Source organism: Physcomitrium patens, chromosome 4 (genome assembly GCF_059467195.1).
Source record: "Physcomitrium patens ecotype Gransden chromosome 4, ASM5946719v1, whole genome shotgun sequence".
Taxonomy (NCBI): domain Eukaryota; kingdom Viridiplantae; phylum Streptophyta; class Bryopsida; order Funariales; family Funariaceae; genus Physcomitrium; species Physcomitrium patens.
This window is the reverse complement of record NC_143413.1, coordinates 12,977,847-13,000,500: the sequence shown is the minus strand read 5'-3', so window position 1 is coordinate 13,000,500 and position 22,654 is coordinate 12,977,847. Positions and strand designations below refer to the sequence as shown.

The 22,654-nt window shown below is 36.4% G+C and overlaps 1 protein-coding gene across 3 annotated transcripts; it reads left to right on the top strand.

Moving 5' to 3' along the window:
- Window positions 1–14,729: 14,729 nt before the first annotated feature.
- LOC112281419 (putative LRR receptor-like serine/threonine-protein kinase At1g67720) lies at window positions 14,730–21,196 on the top strand. Of its 3 annotated transcripts, XM_090249816.1 has the most exons (15): window positions 14,972–15,102; window positions 15,228–15,303; window positions 15,969–16,071; window positions 16,296–16,946; window positions 17,129–17,625; window positions 17,814–17,946; window positions 18,065–18,136; window positions 18,243–18,311; window positions 18,439–18,582; window positions 18,734–18,975; window positions 19,169–19,392; window positions 19,609–19,735; window positions 19,938–20,009; window positions 20,125–20,320; window positions 20,470–21,196. In XM_090249816.1, exons 4-15 carry the CDS (start codon window positions 16,318–16,320, stop codon window positions 20,936–20,938), a joined length of 2,874 nt encoding a protein of 957 aa, XP_090105942.1. In that variant the 5' UTR covers window positions 14,972–15,102; window positions 15,228–15,303; window positions 15,969–16,071; window positions 16,296–16,317; the 3' UTR covers window positions 20,939–21,196. The 3 variants fall into 3 exon arrangements, with proteins under 3 accessions (XP_090105943.1, XP_090105941.1, XP_090105942.1); XM_090249817.1 differs by lacking the exon at window positions 15,228–15,303 and having other exon boundaries at window positions 14,730–15,102; window positions 17,137–17,625; XM_090249815.1 differs by lacking the exon at window positions 15,228–15,303 and having other exon boundaries at window positions 14,780–15,102.
- The last annotated feature ends 1,458 nt before the right edge of the window (window positions 21,197–22,654 follow it).

Sequence of the window (22,654 nt, the reverse complement as noted above, 5' to 3'; positions counted from 1 at the left end):
AACACACCTCTTGAAGCTCTAGCTCATCTCTCTAATATTGTTCTTATACTCATTTGATTAATCTAATTCTTGTTGATTCTTTTTGAGCTTCTTCTTTAGATTTCCAATCAGTATTCTAAATTCGTGACATTTTCTCCTTTAGGACAATTACATCAATAGATAAGCTTAAGTACAAAAAAAAATATCTAAATATATGATGAAATATCTTAAAATCTTATATATCCTTATAGATTTATTTTTTTTGAACTTCAACAGTTTGTATCTCACAATTGGACCATACAAACAAACTAAAATTTTACATGAAGTACTAATATACTTTCAACAACTACTAAAATAATTTTCAATTACAAATTTGTTAAAAATATTAAGATATCACTAAAATCTTAATAATAGCTTCAAACCCTTACTAATATACACTTACATGCAATTTTCTTCATATCTTACAAAATAAATATTCAAATACCATGAAACTTTTATCTGTAGCTTTTTAATCTAATAACACACACTTATAGAAATTTTGAGCCAAAAATTCATCTAGAAACTCAAGATATGGCTCCAACCATTACTATGATTAAAATAACTTACTTATTGTCTTTGAATTACATTTGTTGTCTTCAACGTCCTAAAATTCTTTTATCTAGACTCAAAATTCATCAAATAATATATAAAAAATATAGACAAAAAAGTACTCTCCCTAATATCAATTGCCGATCCTTCACTTTTTTCCATAAGTATATGTTATGCTCCAAAGAGTGACAATAGATATGAAATTGACACCTTGACTTTGATTACCTATAACTCCTTTATAAAACTCCAAATTATAAAAAAATTGTACCCAAACCATATCCAAAAAACTAAACTTGCTGATCTTAGCCTCGAAAGCTCAAATGACTTCGAAAGAGAAATCCTAATACCTAATAAGGCCTTTAGGAGCCTGCTTGAAGCTCATTGGGCATGATATTTGACCAATAGGTGAAATAGAGAAATTTTATAAAAATAATAAGAAATATAGAAACTTTGACAAAATCCACACATAATATTGTATGTGGATTTTTTTAAAGTTTCTATGTTTCTAGTCAACTTGTGAGAATAAGATTATGCACATATAGAAAGGGCATCTGACAAACCTTGTTATTTTTTGAGTAGATAAGTTACCTTGAAATCAAATCTTAATAAAGATATGCTTCAATAAGCTTGGCAATGATCCAAAACACGTATCAACATAAAGTACTTGATATTCTTTTGATCCATATATATGAAGATTGGATTAGAAAAGCTTTTTAGATAATGATATCATTCTTGAAATGAATCTACAATTCCAAAAAATTCTTTGTGATGGATTTCATAGTTAATCTTGAATATTAAAAATTTTCTAAAATAAAAAGCTACCGTATTGAGTTTATCATCTATTCCTATTTGTGATAAAACATCACCCATAGCAAAATTTGATGAATCTATTTTTATGAAGAATGCCTTAAAAAAATTGATATAATATAAGATTGGTGCAAAAATAAATATTATCATTAACGCTTCAAAAGATACTTCAACTTCTTTTTTCCACTTAAGTTTGTCTTTCCATATCAAGCATGTAAGAAGAGCTACAACTTGAGAAAAGTTCTTGATTAAAATCTAGTAATAATTGGCAAATCCTAAAACACATTGCACATCTTTGATTGTTTTTGGGATCTTCTAATTCACGATAGTTTAGACCTTCTTAAGATCCATCTTAAGACCATCATTTGAAATGATGTATCCAAGCAATATTCTATTGATTGGTCAAAATGATAGTTGAGTTCTTTCTTAAATTTCAATAGTATAATCATAAGGATGATGCTTTGAAAGAATATTTGCATTCCCTTTTCAAATATGTCTTAATAATCTTGATATTGGCTTAAAATTCTACATAAAACTTTTTTTGCTATCAATAATAGATCTGATACATATAACAAAAGTTGATCCTTCTTTTGTAGCATGCATGAAAGTTCTTGCACTTATCAATACTAATTTGGATGTATTGATTTTATAGATTTTTATTTATCTAACAAAATCTTAGACTAAACTATGGAAATAATTAAGATTGTGAGAAATCTAGTCTATTTGAGGGGTATATCTTTTTAACCACAATAATCCTAAAATAATTGGATTAGAAAGTGTCAAGGACAAGAACTCGATGAAAAAACAGTTCAGACAAGTAAGCCTTCACTCAAAGAAAAGTAACAAAATATGAATAATAAGTATGTATATTGAAAAGAGAAACTAGAATGGCTATTGCCAAAAGACAAGAAAACTAGAGACCCTTGAAACTAGACTAGAAGCAAGAAAGGAGTTGACAAGAGTGAAGAAGCCTTCACTCTTGTCTCTATATATACTATATAATTAAGGGCTATATGGCGACATTCTATAGGACCTCCAATATGTGTTGACTTTGTAGGACACATGCCTTGACTTACAAGGCAAGTTTTTCTACGTGTGGGCCACATATTTAGCTTGATCTTCAAGCTAACAACATGTGTGGCACATGGCCAACTTGTTGACCACGTTTCTAATCCAAAAAGTCAATTAAAGACACCTATGAAGTCAAAGCAGCATCTAGGAAGTTTCTAGGAAGCTTCTATATTAAATATTATAGAATTAACTTACTTTTATCTACTTTTACTTACTTCTATCTATTTCTATATGTAATTATTAGCTTACATGATTATGGCCGTGACATTACACCCCCTTCTAGAGACGAGTTCCACGAGGAGCGGTCATCATATGTTGAGGAAATCTATGATGCGACGAATTGTATTCGCCACATACTCTGATCTCTGTTCTCTTCAAAGATGATTGATAGGGCCTCTCAACCATCGGTAGTGTCCCATACCAGGGTGGGAAGACCACCCAGTTATTTGATCATTATTGAGGCCTTCGTAACTTCCTTCGAATCGAATATTCGGAACACCATCAGAAGTTGTTCCTACCTCTAGCAAAATCACCAAACATCGAGAGTCCCTTCCCAAATCGTGATACCAAACGCGTTGTATCTCACCATCTATTCGAGGAAGAACATTTCGTTCTTGAAGATCTTCATCTCGATTGCGTCATCTTGAAGGTTGTGACAATCGTAATGTCTCGTCCGGCAGGTCGGCAAATGAAGGTTCTTGAGTTGAATCCGCTGGTTGTTGGCTCTCCATCTAATTAGCGTCACAAATGCAAAGAAGTTACAAACAAGGATAAGAAATTGAATGTTATCTTGCCTAGATGTTGTTTCTTTTATAAGAGAGATTTTCATCTTGATTTTGATGGATGTCGTTGATGAAAAACTTTGACTTTAGCTGATGCATTTGCTAGATTCCTGAATGGCTCCCATGTGCGTTCACTAATATCATATCCGCGCCAATGAACAAGATATTTCAGCTTATTTCGGCGCCGCCTTGAGTCTAATATCTCTTCCACCTCAAATTCTTCATTATTATCTACTTCTATAGGAGGCGGTGGCATTTGTCTTCTTCTTTGTATATCCACTGTCTTATATGGTTCAAGCAGAGACACGTGGAATACAGGATGGATCTTCATTGACTCCGGTAGATGTAACCGATATGCAACTGGGTTGATCTGTTCAGAAACAGAAAAGGGGCCAAGCCTACGATAGTCCAACTTGTCACAAGGTCGAGTAGTCTTGATATTGTGATAAAGTAGCCATACCTTATCATCCACGTTGATTTGTGGTTGCTCCTTACGATATAGATCTGCGTTTATCTTTTGTCGTTCTTGAGCTTCCTTCAATTGTGTCTTCATTATTGCATGTAACTCTGACAACCGATTTGCCATATCTTCTGCTGTAGGATTATCAACTTTTAAAAAATCAAAAGTATCAAGTCGTGGATGATAGCTATAATTGGCAAAAAAAAGTGTTTGTTGCGTGGAAGAATGTACCGTATTATTATAAGCAAACTCTGCCAATGGCAAAAAGGTTGTCCAATCATCTTGTTGGTAGTTGATAGTACACCTTAAATATTGCTCCAAGACTTGGTTTACGCGCTCTGTTTGTCCATCAATTTGAGGATGGAAAGCCGAAGATAGCTTTATGTCCACTTTTAAAATCTTGAAAAGGGTCCTCCAGAATCTTGACACAAATTGAATTCCCCTATCTGATATGATATCTTTAGGTAATCCATGATAGCGATAGATATTATCAATGAAAAGCTTAGCTGTTTCTTCACCTGTGATAGATTTTGTACATGGCACAAAATGTGCCATCTTGGTGAAACGATCTACTATCACAAATATAGAATCATAAGATCTTGAGCTTGGAAGATCTGTGATGAAATCCATAGAAACAGAAGACCATGGTTGTTCTGGTATAGGTAATGGCTGAAGAAGTCCGTAAGGTCGATGACGAGGAATTTTTGATCTTGAACAAATATCACATGATTGTACAAAGTCTTTGACTGACTTCCACATTTGTGGCCACCAAAAATCTCTTGATATGAGTTCCAAAGACTTATTATATCCAAAGTGCCCTGCTGCTGGAAAGTCATGACGTGCTTGAAGAACACGTAAACGTGCTTCTCCTTCTGGAACATATAGGCGTCCTTCAAAATATAATAGATTATTCTTGAACTCGAACTTAGAAGGATCATGAGACTTGGAAGAATTATTCTCGATATCATAAACAAGAGGGTCTGAGGACATACTGGACTGGATTTGCTTGAGAAAAGTTGAATCAACAGTCAATGTTGATTTCATTGCTCGGAGATGAAATTGCTCCGGTTTCAAGAGGACCGTTCTTTGTTGCTCAAAAGCTGCATCTCCTTCTTTTGGTGCAAAATAAGAACGTCTAGATAGGGCATCAGACAAACCTTGTTGTTTTCCTGGTCGATAAGTGATAATGAACTCGAATCTTGACAAAGACATACTCTAACGAGCTTGACGACGATTCAATACGCGTGCTGACATGAAATACTCGAGGTTCTTGTGATCTGTATATATAGTGACTGGATTAGAAGGGCCTTCTATTTAATGATGCCATTTTTGAAAGGAATCCACGATCGCAAGAAGTTCTTTATCGTAGATCTCATAATTGATCTCGGCTGCTGAGAATTTTCTTGAATGAAAAGCTATCGGATGAAGTTTGTCATCTGTTCCCATTTGTGATAAAACTGCACCCAAGGCAAAATCTGATGCATCTGTTTCTATAAAAAAATGCCTCGGAAAAGTCAACACGATATAAGATTGGTGCAGAGACAAACGATGTCTTCAAGGCTTCAAATGCTGCTTCCGCTTCTTGATTCCATTGGAATTTATCTTTACTAGTCAAGCATGTAAGTGGAGCTGCAACTCGTGAGAAATCTTTGATGAAGATCCGATAGTAATTAGCAAATCCCAAGAAACATTAGACATCTCTTACTGTCCTTGGAATCTACCAATCCATGATTGTTTGGACTTTCTTAGAATCCATCATGAGACCATCATTTGAAATGATGTATCCTAAAAAGTCAACTTGAGTAGTGTGAAATATACACTTTTCCATCTTGGCGTATAATCTTGCATCTCTAAGTTTTTGTAATACTTGACGAACATGTATTTCATGTTCTTCGACGTTCTTAGAATAGATCAGGATATCGTCTAGATAGCAGACGACAAAATTATCTAAGAATTCACAAAATACATCATTCATGAGATGTTGAAAAGCAGCTGGTGCATTCGTGAGTCCATAGGGCATGACATTATATTCGAAATGTCCATACTTGATTCGAAACGCAGTCTTCTATTCATCTCCTTCTTTGATCCGTACTAGATTATATGCTCCTCTTAGATCTATTTTTGTATAGATCTTAGCTTGATTCAACTGGTCAAGGAGTCCTGATATCAAAGGTAATGGATACTTGTTCTTGATTGTGATCTTGTTGAGTCCTCGATAATCAAAACACATTCGTAAAGATCCATCTTTTTTCTTTACGAATAGAATTGGAGCTTTTGCTGGAGATTTTGAATGGCGTATGAAATTCTTTGCTAAATTCTCGTCAATATATGTCTTGAGTTCAGCCATCTCATCTTGCGATAAACTGTAAATTGGTCCAAATGGTGGCTGAGTTCCTTCCTTGAGGTCGATTGAACAATCATATGGGGCGATGCTCAGGAAGAATATCTGCATTCTTTTTCTCAAAAACGTCTTGATACTCCTGGTATTGACTTGGAATGCCACTTGAAGTCATTACGTTTTCAGAAATAGGTGCAGCATAAATAGCAAAAGTTGATCCTTCTTTTGCTGCGTGTATAAATGCTTTTGCACCTATCAGTACGGGTTTTACTATACTAGACTTATAATTTTTTACTTGGTTGGTAGAACTATTAATAACGCTCTGGGAAAAGTCAAGTTTACGTGAATTCCAATCTATTCGAGGGTTATATTTTTCTAGCCAGGATAAACCTAAAATAACTGGATTGGACGGGGATTTAATTATGTTAAAAGCTATGTAGCTATCATGACCGTCTATTGTTACTTTTATAGGATGAGTTTCATGAGTGACATCTCCAGAAGACAAGGGACGACCATCTATGACTTCTACATGTACTGGTTTAGGTTTCTGTACATAGGGTATTTTACGACTTTTAACAAATTGTTCATCTAAAAAACATGCTGAGGCTCCCGAATCTAATAAAGCAGAGGCTTTGTAATTCTTAGGTCCTAAATATAAGTCTATTATAAAACAAGGAGAGGGTTCTGAGGAGAGGATAGGACCTTCATTAGGAATTGTACAAGGTTCCAGCTGCACGGTCCCTATTGTAGCTGGACGAATCCGTTTTCCGACATGTTGTTTTCTTTGACCATCGTACCCCTTATTTTATAGATGCGTCGTTTCTTTGGACAATGTTGAGCAGTGTGCTTAGGTTCTCCGCAATATAAACATAATCCTTCTTGACGACGACGAATCTTTTCTTGCTCAGTTAGGGGTTTAAAACGTACCGCGTCAATTTGCATGTCTTCTACTTCCGAATGTACGTTTGGCGAAGATGCTGATATTGCCATTGAGTAATAACGTTGAGGTTCCCGTGTACGACTCTCGAATCGAAATTCAAAAAGTCGATTGTCACATTTTACCGTAAAATCGATTGCTTGACTCAAAGTTTGAGGGTCAGGTAAGTTGAGCATCAATTTCTTTACTTCGTATTGCAATCCATAAAGAAATTGACTGATGAGTGCAGCATCATCCCACTTGATGTCAATTGCAAGTTGTCAAAATTGTGAAGCATACACTGTTACTAAGCGATTTTCTTGTCACAGTATTCGGATCTTATTTGTTGCAACACGAGTTGCATCGTGTTCACCATACATAGATCGAAACTCCGCCAAAAAAGCTTCCAAATTGTCCAATATTGGATTTCATTGTTCAAGAAAAGACAAAAACCACGATAATGCAGAACCAGAAAGTAGAGTGCCAATAAACCTGACTTGTGATCCTGGAGTTGGATAGCTTTGCGGTTGAAGTTCAATTGCCAATTGTACTTGATTGATGAACCCTCGAAACTTTGATCTCGTACCATCAAATTTCTCAGGTAAGGCAATTCTTGGTTCTCTAGTGCTTATAGGGTGTTGTACAATTGGAGAAGGAACGTGATTTGTTGTAGATGTTGAAGCAGCTCCGATCATCTCTATATCCCCACTTTCTGCTATTCTTGTTCTTTCATGTGTTGGTGAATTGAGTTGATGCATCGGAAGCATTAATTCCTTCATTTGTTCTTGCATTTGTGCCATTGCACTCTTCATTTCAACAAGCTCTGCCATAATGACACTAAGAAGAAAAATTTGTTTGATACTGCTCAAGACAAAAGAAAAGAAAGACTTGATAACAAAGAAGATACTAAGAACAATATCAGATTAGAAGTAGATAATCCGCAAACTTCTAATACGCTTATGCCTAGTCAAGAAAAAGGAGTAATCCACTCTTACTCAAGAAAAACAAAGCTCTGATATTGTAAGTACACTCTTGTCAATCTGTCAAGGACAAGAACTTGATGAAAAAACAGTTCAGACAAGTAATCCTTCACTCAAAGAAAAGTAACAAAATATGAATAATAAGTATGTATATTGAAAAGAGAAACTAGAATGGCTATTGCCAAAAGACAAGAAAACTAGAGACCCTTGAAACTAGACTAGAAGCAAGAAAGGAGTTGACAAGAGTGAAGAAGCCTTCACTCTTGTCTCTATATATACTATCTAATTAGGGGCTACATGGCGACGTTCTATAGGACCTCCAATATGTGTTGACTTTGTAGGACACATGCCTTGACTTACAAGGCAAGTTTTTCTACGTGTGGGCCACATAGTTAGCTTGATCTTCAAGCTAACAACATGTGTGGCACATGGCCAACTTGTTGACCACGTTTCTAATCCAAAAAGTCAATTAAAGACACCTATGAAGTCAAAGCAGCATCTAGGAAGTTTCTAGGAAGCTTCTATATTAAATATTATAGAATTAACTTACTTTTATCTACTTTTACTTACTTCTACCTATTTCTATATGTAATTATTAGCTTACATGATTATGGCCGTGACAGAAAGAGATGTAATCATATTAAATATTATTAAACTATTTTGACCACTAGTTGCTACTTCTATGGAAATAATTTCATGAGTAACATCTTCAAAGGACAATAAATAATCATCTATTACTTCTACATGTATATGTTTGATTTTCTTTATTAAAGATATATCTTATTTTTTGACAAAATCTTTGTCAATAAAAGAGGTAGAGGTTCTTAAATCCAATAAGGCTAAGATTTTGTGATTTTTTAGTCCTAAAAAAACTTCTATTATAAAATAAGATAAAGGATCCAAGGAGAAAATAAGACATTTACTAAGAATTGCATAAGATTTTAGTCCCACAATGCCTATTGTAGTTGGAGAGACTTTTTTTTTGACGCATTATCTTCTTTAGCAACCATACTCATCATTTTGTGATTGCATTGTTTTTTTGGACAATATTGAGCAATGTACTTAGTTTTTCTATAATATATGCATAAACCTTTTTAACGACAAGAAATCTTTTTTTATTGAATAAGAAAATTAAAAAGTATTATATTAATTTGCATTGGTTCCAACCTTGATAAATAGGTTTCTAAAAACTTATAAGCTACTATTATTACTTGACTTCTTCCTTTCAAACCAAATCTTTATTCTTGATGCTTTTTAAATAATTGATTCTTATATGCAATGGCTTAAGCAATAAGTTATTTTAAAGATTTTACTTTTGATATTGTCAATAAAAAATATTTAATATTGTCTTTCAATCCATATCAAAATTCATTAATAAGGGCTTTGTCATTCGACTCCACGTCGCAAGTGAAGTTTTGGAATTTAGTAGTATATATGGTAGTTAATTATGATCTTTGTGATAAAGATAAGAGCTTGATCTTTGTTACTCTTTCTCTATTATTTTTTCTAAATGTAGCCGTAAACACTTCTAGGAATGAATTCAAATCATAAAAGAGTCATGAATCCTTTTGCATCAAAAGTACAAATCAAGAGAGAGCACTTCCAGAACCTCCAAAACATATTGACTTTGCAAGATGCATATCTTAACTTCTAAGGTAAGTTATCTATATGTATGCCACATAATTAGCTTATTTTATTAGCTATCAACATGTGGTTAATTTGTTGACTAAGATTCTAACCTATCAATCAACTACAGATACATTTAAAGTCAAAGCAGTATCTATGAAGCTTTTAGAAAGCTTTTCTAAAATTAAATCTATTTTTATTTACTTCTACTTAATCATATAAATATATTCAAGAATAAATAAATAAATAAATATATATATATATATATATATATATATATATATATCCATGATAGTATCTCAATGTTAATGTTCTATAATACATTTTTTACCATCACCGCCTATAAGCAAACATATTACTTATTTGGACAATGTTGAGTAATGTATTTAGGTTCACTACAATATGAGCGCAATCTTTATTTACAATATTGAGTCTTTTTTAGCTTAATAAGAGGTTCAAAACATATCATATTAATTTATACAATTTTTAGCCTTAATGAATAAGTTTCCAAAAACTTAGTACTTGTTGTCATAATTTGTCTTATTTTTTATCATTCAAAGCTTCATTTTGACTATCTTTCACAAAGTGAATTGTTGTATGCAAAAAATTGAATAACAAATTATAATAATAGATATATTTTTGGCATTATCTTTTAATCTATATAGAAATTAATTATTAAAAGCTTTATTATTCAATCCATGTTACAAATAAGGTTTTGGAATTCAACACTATATATTGTAGCTTATTATGATCTTTATTATAAAAATTGGAATATTATATTTGCTATTTTTTTACATTAATTTCTCCAAATATAGCTATAAATACTTTTAGGAGTGAATTTAGGTCATATAAGAGTTGTAAATTATTTTCCATAAAAAATATTAATTAAAAGAGAGCACTTCTATATAAAAGTATACCTATGAATTCAAGTTGAGTAAATCCATTAACAAATCGAGAAGAATGAAACCTTGAATAGAGCTTAACATGTTGTAAAAATTCTTAAATTTTTAAACTTTTTCTATCAAACATCTCTAACATAGTAATCTAGATCTCTCTCATACTTATAGTAATAAAAATTCTCTAATTCAATTGTGAAGTTGATTTCTAGAGACTTTTGATTTTATTAATGACTTCTTTTATATGCATAGTAATAGTATGTGAGTAGTTGTCATTAGAAATATGTGAAATTTCTATCCTAATATTGTTAACAACTTAATAAAGATGTGTAACAGTTGTAAATCAATAGTCATTTACTTCCAAGTTTAGTGTCTATAATTTTTCCTTCCATTTCTATAACATGCAACTTTAACAAATCCATAAGTCAAAATAGAAAAAAATAACTTACAATCTCTAATATCAAATAAAACTATCTATATAGAAGAATATTCTATTCTTTTTAAGAAAAAAAATCAATATTAAAAAAAAAAAAAAAAAAAAAAAAAAAAAATTGGTTTGAAAGTTGATAGTTTGCAATCCTTAAATACAACAAAAAAAATAAGGTAATCAACTCACTTCTAAAAAAGCAAAAATAGTAAATTAAAGAACTTGTCAAAATTATCAAAGATATGAATTACAAGTAATCATAACATAAATACAATCTTATCTCACTAAAAAAGATTAAATATTTATTCAAAGATAGTATAATATTAATATTAGAATGACTATTGCCAAAGACTAAAGACTCTTGAAATAAGACTATGAAAAAATAAGGTGTTAATAAGAATGAGAAGGCCTCACTCTTGTTTTTATATATACTATGTAATTAAGACTTATCTGGTAATATTCTATAAGACCTTCAACACATGTCCAACTTGAAAGAATTATATCTAACTTTGTAAGACAAATTTCCTACATGTACCTCACATTGCCAATTTATAGGATAAGTTACCAATATGTACAACATGTAGCAAAGTTTTTGCCTAAACTTTCAACCTAGCAATCACTTTCAAATACATAAAAAGCCAAATTCATGTCAATAAAGCTTATAAGAATCTACTCCATAAGATGTTATCAAATTTACTTATTTTTATTTATTTTTATATAACTACTTTAATTTAAGTAAATATGTATATTTATAACATAGTAATATTATTAGAAATAATATGAAAGAGAGATTTTAGATTCTCTTGAAGGATGATAACAACCACCTACTTGTCAAATTTCTAAAAAAATAAATTATTACCTTATTATTATTTCTTACACTATCTCTAGTCTTCAATTTCTAAAACTCAAATCTATAATTAGATCTTATTTATTTATTCAAATATAAAATAGATTTGTATATAAAATCATCTAATTTATAAGATCTTCATACTAGATTGATTCAATAAAATACAATACAATACAAGATCTAATGTATAAGATATGGTTTTGTCCATTTGATTTCAAGGATCTTAATATTGGTCATATAATATTGTAAAACTATAAAAATTGGTCCTAAATTGGCCTCCTAAGTCTTTGTTATGGTCTTTCAAGTCCTCTCTTTAACCTCCTATATCTTCCTATTACTCAATAATAATAATAACAAGAACACCAATACTTTTATGAGAAAGAAGAAAGAAGGTTGAATGTCCTTACTACTCCTCAAATCCTAGTCACTAATATCATTTCAATCTTTTTCCTAATTAGATTTTGCATCTATTTTGGTCAAAAAATCATCTTATCATAATAGTCATTCAATTAGGCAAACATTGTTACTGCAAACAGTGCAATAATTACCTAAAATTTATTCCATACTAATAGTTTTATTACCCTAAATTATTAGTCTATTAAATATGCAATTGACAAGTGGATGTTGCACTTAAGAGAATGCCAAATATATTATTTGAAGGTAGTAAAGAATGTCTTATTGATGATCTAATAACTATATGATCCTCTTGTTTTTGTGTGGGAAAGTAACAATGGTTAAAAAGACCTAACAATCACCTTAGAGTGAAACAAAGATTAATGCTTGTTGCTAACGTGATTTGATAAATCTTAGATTTCATCAACTTATGGAGCAATAACAAAACCTATTACAAAAACTGTTGCCTACAAAAGAGTTAAGATAATAGATAGACATATTTATTAGTATATTTACTTAGATAAGTATAAATAGATATATAAACCCCTAAACCTGGTCAGTTTATATATATATATATATATATTCAAAGGTGAAATAGAGCAATCTTATAAAAATGACAAGAAGGGCTAATTCTTTAGTCATGGTCAGCAGAAAGGAAAGTACCCTGACGATGGTCCAGAGCAAGAGAATACCGACTCAGGAGAACGAATGAACGGACGAACGAGACGACGTCGTTGGACAGCGACGGATTCGACCGACGACGAATGACGAATGTGAGATGATTGCCGACCGCGGGCGCTCGTTGATTCTCCGCCCATGGTTTCCGTCAGACGGGGGAATGCCAGAACTGCAGGAGAATAAATCGCGGAAGACGTTCCAGAAGCGCCGGATTCGAGGTCGCCAGGTTCCGTCGCGGAAAACTGATCTGAACACTTGCAAACCGCGTGCGGCGAAGAACATTCATTTCGTCGGAGGATGAGCGTCAGCATATTAGCGAGGGTGGGCCCGTGTGTATTTAGTCGATGCCGGCAACGTTGCAGTAAGATTGTTTTTTCAGTTTGTGGTGCGGTACTTTCTCTCCGACGAGGACGCAGCGCTGAGGCCAATTTCTACAGACGAGGTTCCATTCTTGTCCCCCTTTGCCCTTCTGCACCAATGTCGCGGGAGATTATAACGGCAACTGTAGGGATACTGCGATGAACACATGCCCAATATGCTCCCAAAAAACAGCATTACGCTGATTCTTAATCAAGAAAATACGAGGAGGTACCGATTTCGCAGAACAGATACTCAGCACGCACTCCGACCTTTTTACCTCACATAGCCCTACCATATTGACTTTTTACTTCACCCGCTAGTCATGCACGCACACAGACAGACAAAATGTTTTGTTGCATCGCATTTGGTGAGCATCTCACAGAAGGGCAACCACGGAAAACCAATTTAAGGGAATCCTTAAATATTGGTGGGAGCGGTGCAAGGTTAAACATTCTGGGTGTTAAAAACGAGGCAAAGATTATTAATGAGCAACTAGACATGGTTAAGGGTTTTGCATTGTTAAAAATTCTCTAGAGCAAGTAGTCATTTCTGTTCAATCATAACCAAGTACCATCTGGGTTCCTATTCCAGGGCCAGGTGGGGAGCCCACTCCAGATTGACTTTGATTTAATTACTTATTCATTTATTTGAAATAACTTGCGTATCCTCGACGGACAAGGTAAAAAGTGAAAATGACATGGGCATCAATGCATCATGAGTGCCTTGTTTCATGGGTCCAACCCAGGGTTTCCTACATGTACCTGACTGAGAAAATATAATTCCATGTTATGTCACACTCTGATTTCACAATTTATAGTTTATTTCCACTTATCCAACTTTCGCTGAATTTACTTATATAAGATATCTGCTATTTCTTTTTTTCATTTTAATCTTCTTATTTGAATAATTCTGCTGATGATAGTAAATGTCTTCCTCAATAGACTCTTTCACAGTGCAGTAACTTGATACACATTTGTTTATCAATTTTGATTTTGTCGATCCACATAGATAATCATGTCATTTCCTCCAGATATCAAAGTGGGGTTTCTATTAATACCATAGTTGACAGTGATCAGTGGATACAGATAGAACAAACTCATTATGGCAATAATTTGCCACCTTTTACTGCTTCCATTTCATTCTACTGAGGAACAGTGACAACCTTGCTGGCAGTCATTGCAATCAAATTCCAATCTATCCACTGAACCCAAGAACATAAGAATACTTATCCACTTGGAATGGGATGCTTGCCATTCCATTACCCTGCATTGCATTGTACATGCAAACTTCATGCATGCTGAATCCAGCATCACTCTTGAGTTGGTTCAAAGTGATCAAAACCATATATTTTTATCAAAATAAAAGATCACTTTCCTTCAGCTGCAATGTACACCTATTGAGTAACATCACCAACCATAGTCATCCCATCATGTAGGCCTCCTAACTGCTGTGCTTTTGCCCAGCAGGAAGAAAGGAGCAGAAGATTTCAGCAGCACAGAAAAATCTAGTGGGGGTATTGTGGGTGGAGATTAAAAAATGATAAGATATGACAACTCGGTGCAGATGTTCAGGAGCGTCCAGGATGGACAACTTATCGGGGCTAGCCGGAATGTAGCAACTTGCAACCAGCTCTGCGCGCTGACTAGCATCCACTTAAGACGGCGATACGCCCGCCACCGTTTCGCAAATTTTCAATGTGGTTGTCTTCTCACTGAACAACAGGATCCGAACGTGGGTGGCGCGAAGGAAGTTGTGGAGGTTGTTTATTTGTTTGTCTGTGGTTGTGTGTGCTTTCTTTTCCTCTCTCGAAGTTAGCAGCGAGGGGTTTTGGTGACAACGCCAAGCAGTATGTGAGGTGCGATAGCTGTTAGTTGGAGTGAGTCGCTGGTGGAGCAGCAGACGGAGCTGCTAGGGTGTGGGAATGGAACAAACTTCGGTTGCTAGAATGCCTCAGGTGAGTGTGATTTCTCTCCTAACCAGTTCAGGTCGATCAGATGGGTTCCATTGGGTTTCTGGGAATGGTCTCTGGTGGGAGAGTGTGTGATGGTTCGAAGTGGATTGTGGGCAACGAGTTGGTAGAGCTTTGTAATGCACTCCAGTGCAAGTCGCCAGTGAAGGATCACCGACAACAGAAGCGAAGTTTTGTTGTTCGAAGGTGAGGTGATTCCTTTCTCTTCGAGAGCTCTGCTGATGTAAACTAACGGTGTTTATCTTCGGACCGTATTTCCAGAGTCCCTGCAGGAGGTGTGTCGTTGGTAGTATTGAAGCCCATGGTGGAATCTTGGACCTCGGGATTGTTGAACATTACATCATGAAGTCATTCTAGTGTTGAATTTGATAGCGGAGTAGTGGTATTGCTTTTGCACAGTTATGTAGGTTTCGGATGAGGTTTCCATTGCAGTAGTGGTATTGCTTTGCCACATCACTGGAAAGTTCCGTGTCAAGAGCGTCGGATGCTGTACGAACTGACTGTCCGAATATGCCGTAAGGTTCACAGAAACATCGGAAAACGAAATGTCTGAATACTTTGAACTATGTATGGTCGTTTTTTTTTACCACGATGTGTAGTGGTGATGTAAGCTTTTTGAGATTCCGAGTTTCGGTGTGGCCAAATGTCGGAGGACCTCGTAACTTTCTTTTTATCAGTGGGAAACAATTGCATTTCTAGTTGGTTTGTAAATCTTGCTAGAAAGCACGTCAACCCATGTCTCTAAGTCGTAGCTCTGAACTTAATCTTCATTTCTACATAATGTCGACTTCAGTATTTACGAAGGTGCACAGTTGATAATTTCGCGACGAAAACTCGTTGTGTAATTGCAGTAACTCATGTGAGCAAGAAGTTGGAAGATTGGACGGAGAGAAGATCAATTCAAGAGCTTAGAATAACTTGTGCAAGCTCTTCTGGTGCTCCAGCGCTAATAAGGTACCATATCGTTGCCAGTTTGAATTTTGATTTGATGTCGAACGAAGGGAGAAGTCCTATTGTGGAAAGTGTTTCGTGCACGGACACGGCTGTTGCTGTCGACCATTACATGCTCTGTCTACTTCCAATGTCGAGAAACGTATCTAAACACAACTGCATGCACCATTCCTACCCCCTGGTGAAATCCTCACACTACGCATTTGCGTTGTACTGTGTGAGTGCAGGGCTAGGGTGCAGTTCATTAAGATGGGTTATCTTGTGTTCAGAGTAGTTCTTGCATTGCTGGCCCTAAATGCGCAAGGAACGTGGGGGCAAGTTCTTGATATGATAAGCATCGACTGTGGTGCTGCCCGAAAGTACACTGACCCGGTGACAAATATTTCATGGGCCCCTGACGATGAGTACATTTCCGCAGGGCAGACCGTTGCGGCTGTTCCAGTAACTGATGGATCATACAGTGAATTGGGTAGTCTACGATATTTCCCGGAGAAACGGGAAAAGTTTTGTTACGTAGTACCCATCAAGCCAAATTCTACGTACATCATCCGATCCTCCTATTGGTACGGTAACTATGATCAGATGAACACTCCACCAAAGTTCAACATCGCTATAGACTCAACAACCCTGAGTTTCGTAGACATGAGCCAATTTGGTGATCAGGCTAAACAAGTTGAAGTAATTTATCGAACGAAAGTGAGTGCTACGACTATTTCATATTGTTTGTTTAAAGATTCTACATCTAAGGGCACACCCTTCATATCTTCTTTGGTATTCAGTCAAGTGCCAGATCGATCATATTCATATCCGCGCACGCTTGAAGGGAATTTTATGATTCTTTGGCAACGACGCAATTACGGCGGTTCTGTTTGGATAAGGTAAGCTCATCACAGAAGTACAGACGAACTTACTATTTGTTACATTTTCGCATTCGATCGTGAGAGGTTGTTCCTAGAAATCCAACCCTGCTCCAGTTGTTTCATCTCATTCGTGGAAGGGTAGATTTGTTTATTAGGGAATGAAACTAAGAAGTGTGGGAAATGTTTTGAAATTTATGGAGGTATCCAGATGATGTACTCGATCGTCTGTGGGCACCTTGGGTCGAATCTTCGCCATTAACAACAATATCCACACCGACCCCGGTAGATGATAACACTTACTTTCTAAAACCTGTATCTAAAGTGATGCAAACTGCCGTTACTTCTCCTACACTCTCTCCGGTTGTATTACCAGTTAATTCCGGCGCGAGCGACGCCAGTGCCATGGAAGCTACTCTATATTTTTACTTTGCTGAGTTGGACGCTTCAGCCAATGCGACTTCAAGGTCCTTCGTCCTTGATTATCAGAAGACAGGAACTACCACACTTATCAACCCTTACAACGCTACGGAAGGGGCCTTCCGCTCGTCGGTGTGGGGATATTCGACATTTTCAATAACGTCTAATTCAGTTATTACCATGACTCCAGCACCCGGGTCAATCAATCCTCCACTGATGAATGCTCTCGAAATCTACCTTAATCGTCCAGACGCAGTCGCTGGGACCAATGAGCTAGACGGTCAGCACCTATATCACTCACTATGCCGTGCCTTCATTTAAGTTGGGTTTTTTCTTTTCTTTTCTGGGTGATGTTTTCCATATGACCAACTAAAATCTCAGTGAAAGTGGCGTCTTTTTTTGACCCATTGGGCTTTCGTTTGGAATCTAACCTTAGTTTATATTTTCTTCCTGCTGCTGTCAATGCAGTTGCTGCACTGGAGAAAATCAAAGTGGCTCTTAGTTTGACAGGCTGGGGAGGAGATCCATGCCTTCCCGTCCCACTCTCCTGGGTATTGTGCAGCCCCGTTACGGCCACAGCAGCTGCCAGAGTAATTTCAGTGTACGTTCTTCGTAGGGTGCCCTTTTGGATAAATTGAGTTTCTGTGCATTGTTTTGGACCACTGAGAGTCAGTTCGCAGTTTACGAAGTGGACTAAAGTTTCCGTTGTGTTCTTACAGGAGATTGTCAAGATACAACCTCACTGGCATCATACCTGTGGAATTTGCAGAGTTAACTGCCCTTCAAACCTTGTAAGCCTCTAGAACTGCAACGAATGCTTTCGATCGGTGTTTTTATATTTACCAATCCAAACTCTGTGAACCAAAGGTATCTAACGATGGCCATACAACTGTGCAGATGGTTGGATAACAACAAGCTAGTTGGCAACATTCCCAATCTTCAGAAATTGCAACAGCTGAAGTCATTGTAAGTGAAGAGCAACCGCACAACTTTCGTCGTGAAATCGTAGGTGAACTGCTTGCCTGGTTTAGAAGTAGTGTGGTATACGGTTTGGATGTTCACTAATCGATTATGTCTTAATCCTGTTATGTAGGCACCTGAACGACAATGGTTTGAGTGGCTCCATTCCTGATTCCTTAAGCTTCATTCCAACACTGGAAGAGTTATTTCTTCAGAATAACAACTTGACCGGGACAGTCCCTGACGCCTTGAAGAGCAAGTCTGGGCTGAACTTGAAGTAAGAGCTCCAGCCTTGTTACAAATCAGAAGCTTTGAAAGGCACATCTTAATGCAGCTCACGGTTTAGCATGATTTCTCTAGGTTTTGGTTGATTGTAGTGCTGAGGAACTTGACTGTGGTTGACGGTTTGTCTTCTTCAATGTATGCAGCATAAACGGAAACCCTGTATGTGGGCCTACTTGCTCGAATCCTGGTCCAGGATCTAAGTCGAATGTGGGTCTCATTGCTGGAGTTGTTGGAGGAGTGGTTGGGGTTCTCGTTGTAGGGGGTATCTTGCTCTTCTGTTTCTGCAGGAAGCGTCGAACTACCGAGGGCATGGGACAAAAGTTGCCCAAATCAAACTCTGATCCATATAAATCTGGAGGCAAGGGCAAGGGCAAGGGCAAGGGCGGTAAGTATGTTATCGAGACGAGCACACGACTGATGTTGATTCAACAATTTTTATTTTTATTTTAATTTTTTATGTACTTGCTCATGTCCAACTTGTTCCAGTCTTTTCTCATGACAACAATAGGTCATCTTAATGAATCTCGGTGGTTTGCATCTCAAATACTTCTATTAAAGCACAAGATGAGACTTTTCAGGTGTTTCGAACTTCGCCGTTCCGGATTTGAGTGGAACAAACGGGCAAGGCGCAAAGCCATTTTCGCACGCAGAGATAAAAGCCGCCACGTCGAATTTCAGTACACAGATTGGAGCGGGAGGATTCGGTCCAGTGTACTACGGCAAGCTTGCCAATGGAAGAGAAGTTGCTGTCAAGGTCTCTGACATGAATTCTCGTCAAGGGGCAGCTGAATTCAACAATGAGGTGAGGGTTGTGTTTTTTTCTTTTTGTTTGTTTTTTGTTTCTTTCGGATATGCAGTTTTCCTGTTGCCATGTTCTTGTCTTTATATGAATCCTCGACTGTTTCTTGTGTAATCTGTCAGGAATGTGTCCTTCCTAGCAGAATCCGTGCAACTTAGAAGAAACTGAAATCTTATTTCGAAGTTGAATTCATGTCCTAAATATGTGAGTTTCTCTCAGGTGCAACTCTTATCCAGGGTACACCACAGAAACCTTGTTTCACTACTTGGATATTGTCAAGAAGACGGAAAACAGATGCTGGTGTATGAGTATTTGCACAAGGGCACCGTCCGTGAGCATCTCTGGGGTAAGCCTTTCATTGAGCAGCCCCAGGTGCAAGATCGCCATTTAAAATTCGATTAGTATTGTGGTTTCTTTGATAGGTTAATGTGGGGCGCTGGGTATTCAAGACAGGGTCTACAGCAGACAAAGTGATCTATCGTGAAAACTTCTTGTTGCCTTCTCTGAATGCGCTGTATTATGGCGCACCTGGTCATGGTTCGATGCAGGGTCTCCGCTGGCTACGAAGGAGCCATTGGATTGGAAACAACGCTTGGACGTTTCTCTGAATGCTGCTCAAGGTACATGATCCTCTGACAGGTTCTGTAGGCTTATGCAGGATTGAACACGTGAACGGTCCTACACTGTCGCCCACCCCGAGTGGTTCCTAAAGTCCTCTGGTGCTTGTTTATTCAGGTCTGGAATACCTACACACGGGGTGCAGCCCTATCATTATCCATCGCGACATCAAGAGTAGCAATATTCTACTCACTGACAAATACGTTGCCAAAGTGGCAGACTTCGGTCTTTCAAGGTTAGGACCGGAAGAATCATCTGGAGCCACCCACGTCTCGACTGTGGTGAAAGGGACCGCCGGCTACTTGGATCCAGAGTAAGCTCTGTGCCGCTTCTCAACACTAAGCCATTTCTTACATGTGACCAATCCTCTGCTGAATCACCAACCTTGACCGATGTTCAGTCCTCCAGTAGAATCTGAACTCTATAATGCAATCACTCACTACTCGTTATCACGATCATCAGGTTCTGGTCCACAAACCATCTGTCAGAGAGGAGTGACGTGTTCAGCTTTGGAGTTGTGCTGCTGGAGGTCCTCTGCGGTCGTCAGCCAATCAACAACGGTCTACCAGACAAGAGCCAGTCGAACATCGTCGAATGGGTGAGAAATTCGCTGCTAGCTGGCGACATCGAAAGCATCCTAGACCCCGCCGTGAGAGATTGCCACCCCAACATGGACAGTGTGTGGAAAGTGGCGGAACTGGCCATCCAGTGCGTGGAGCCCCGAGGCATCCACCGACCGTGGATGAGGGACGTGGTGAAGGAGCTTCGTGAAGCCATCGTATTGGAGGACGGCGATTCAGGAGCTCTCTCGGAGATGGACCGGTCCAACAACATTGGGACGAGCAGTACTCCGGCGCCGTATATGGAAGGAAACTCGGACGATGTATCCTTGAACTTCGAACATTACAGAAAGGGTCCTCAGGTCCGATAGCCTAGATTCGTCAATACCTAAGCGTGTGAAAATTTGTCCATTGTTCACGCTACTGTATTGTGTTTGAGAATGATGGTGGTTGGATGCCTTGGAACCTTTGATGTTTTTTTGGCTTCCTCCTTAAGATAGGTCCCTGCATGTGAGGGAGCCAGATTCTCTAGCTCTTATCTCTTGCACAAAGCAGTTGATATGTACTTAGTCATTGCTTTTAATCAATATTTTGGAAAACTCACCAATGAGTTTTTTGATTATAAATAAGGGTTTAGAGTATCTTTATTTGAAATGTAATGACGTAGATTATTTTTTTCAAGGAATGGTCAAATATGAGTCTCATAGTGATTGGTGCGGAAACATTTTAAAATCACTATACTTTTAGAAAGAAAGGAATTTGAATTTCATTTATTTTTCTTTATGTAGTAGGAGGAGGTGTTGAAAAGCCACTCCTTCAAATCTTGTTTCAAAGGAGAATCTTCATTTAATTATAGTCTCAATAGGAAATCTAAAACTGCCATAGATAACATTTTATATGTAATTTTTTTTATTCTATAATATTTTTCATTGGGTTTGTTTAAGACAAATGGCAATTGTTTATTTGATTATTCTTTTTTCAGCAGATTTGTTGATTTGGTTGAAAATCTCATAGTTATTCTAGAATTTATGAGAAAAAATATCATATATACCATTGAAATATATTGAAATATCAAGAATACCTTTCATATCTTGATAATTGCAAATCTATCCTTCATTTTTGTGATAATTACAAACATACCTTTGAACTTGATAAGATATAAGTACAGTCCTATTTTAGGTGAATCCAAGGCCCAAACTTCATGTTGTGGAGTTTTTGGCATCACTTTTGAGTACAATTTTAGTACCCCAAAAAGTAGATGCTGATGTTGTTGCCATTGGTATTCCAAATTTATCCTTGATCAATATTGCCCATTATATCTATCTTATTTATATTGACCTTAGAGGCATAGCTTTGGTCTTTCCACCATGTGTTACTAGAATAGGATGCATCATTGTACAAATAATGCTAAAATCAGATAGTTGATAACATGCAAAAAGCATCTACTTTGTAGATTGCCTCCTCTTCATTGAAATGTTACCATTTATTATTATCATCAAGTCTTCATACTGGGCACAATATTTCTAGATAGTATAGGTATATAGCCAAATAGAGGATTTTTGAATCTTAATTTGTTAGAGATGAATTCTATACCAATTTGATGGAACATATAAATGTTGACACAAGTGGAAAATAATGTAAATATAAAAACATCTAAAAGTATAAGGAGTATAGACATCCTTCAAAATAGAAATAAAAAGTTCTAAGTGACTGGAATTGATAAGAAGATGAAGGGTATAGACACTAATGAGATGGGCCATGGCATTGGCTTTTTAAAAAATTTAGAGCAATTATGTTTTTTTTCTAGATAATATCAAATTTAGAGTGCATAGAGATGTTTGGAATAGTGATTTTACTTGCCATGTGTTGAGTCTTTATCCAATTCATTAGAATTACATTAGCTTTGTTTTCAAATATTGATGCTATGACTTATTGTATTGGCTCATATTTGATATACTTGTTTGTTCTTTTCAATTTGTTTTATTTGAAGTTTGTTTTTTTTCAGTTGTTGTGTTGATAAACTATTGCATTGTGAAATCATCTACTTGAAGATGCATAGTTTGAGCATTTATATTCTAATTATAAAG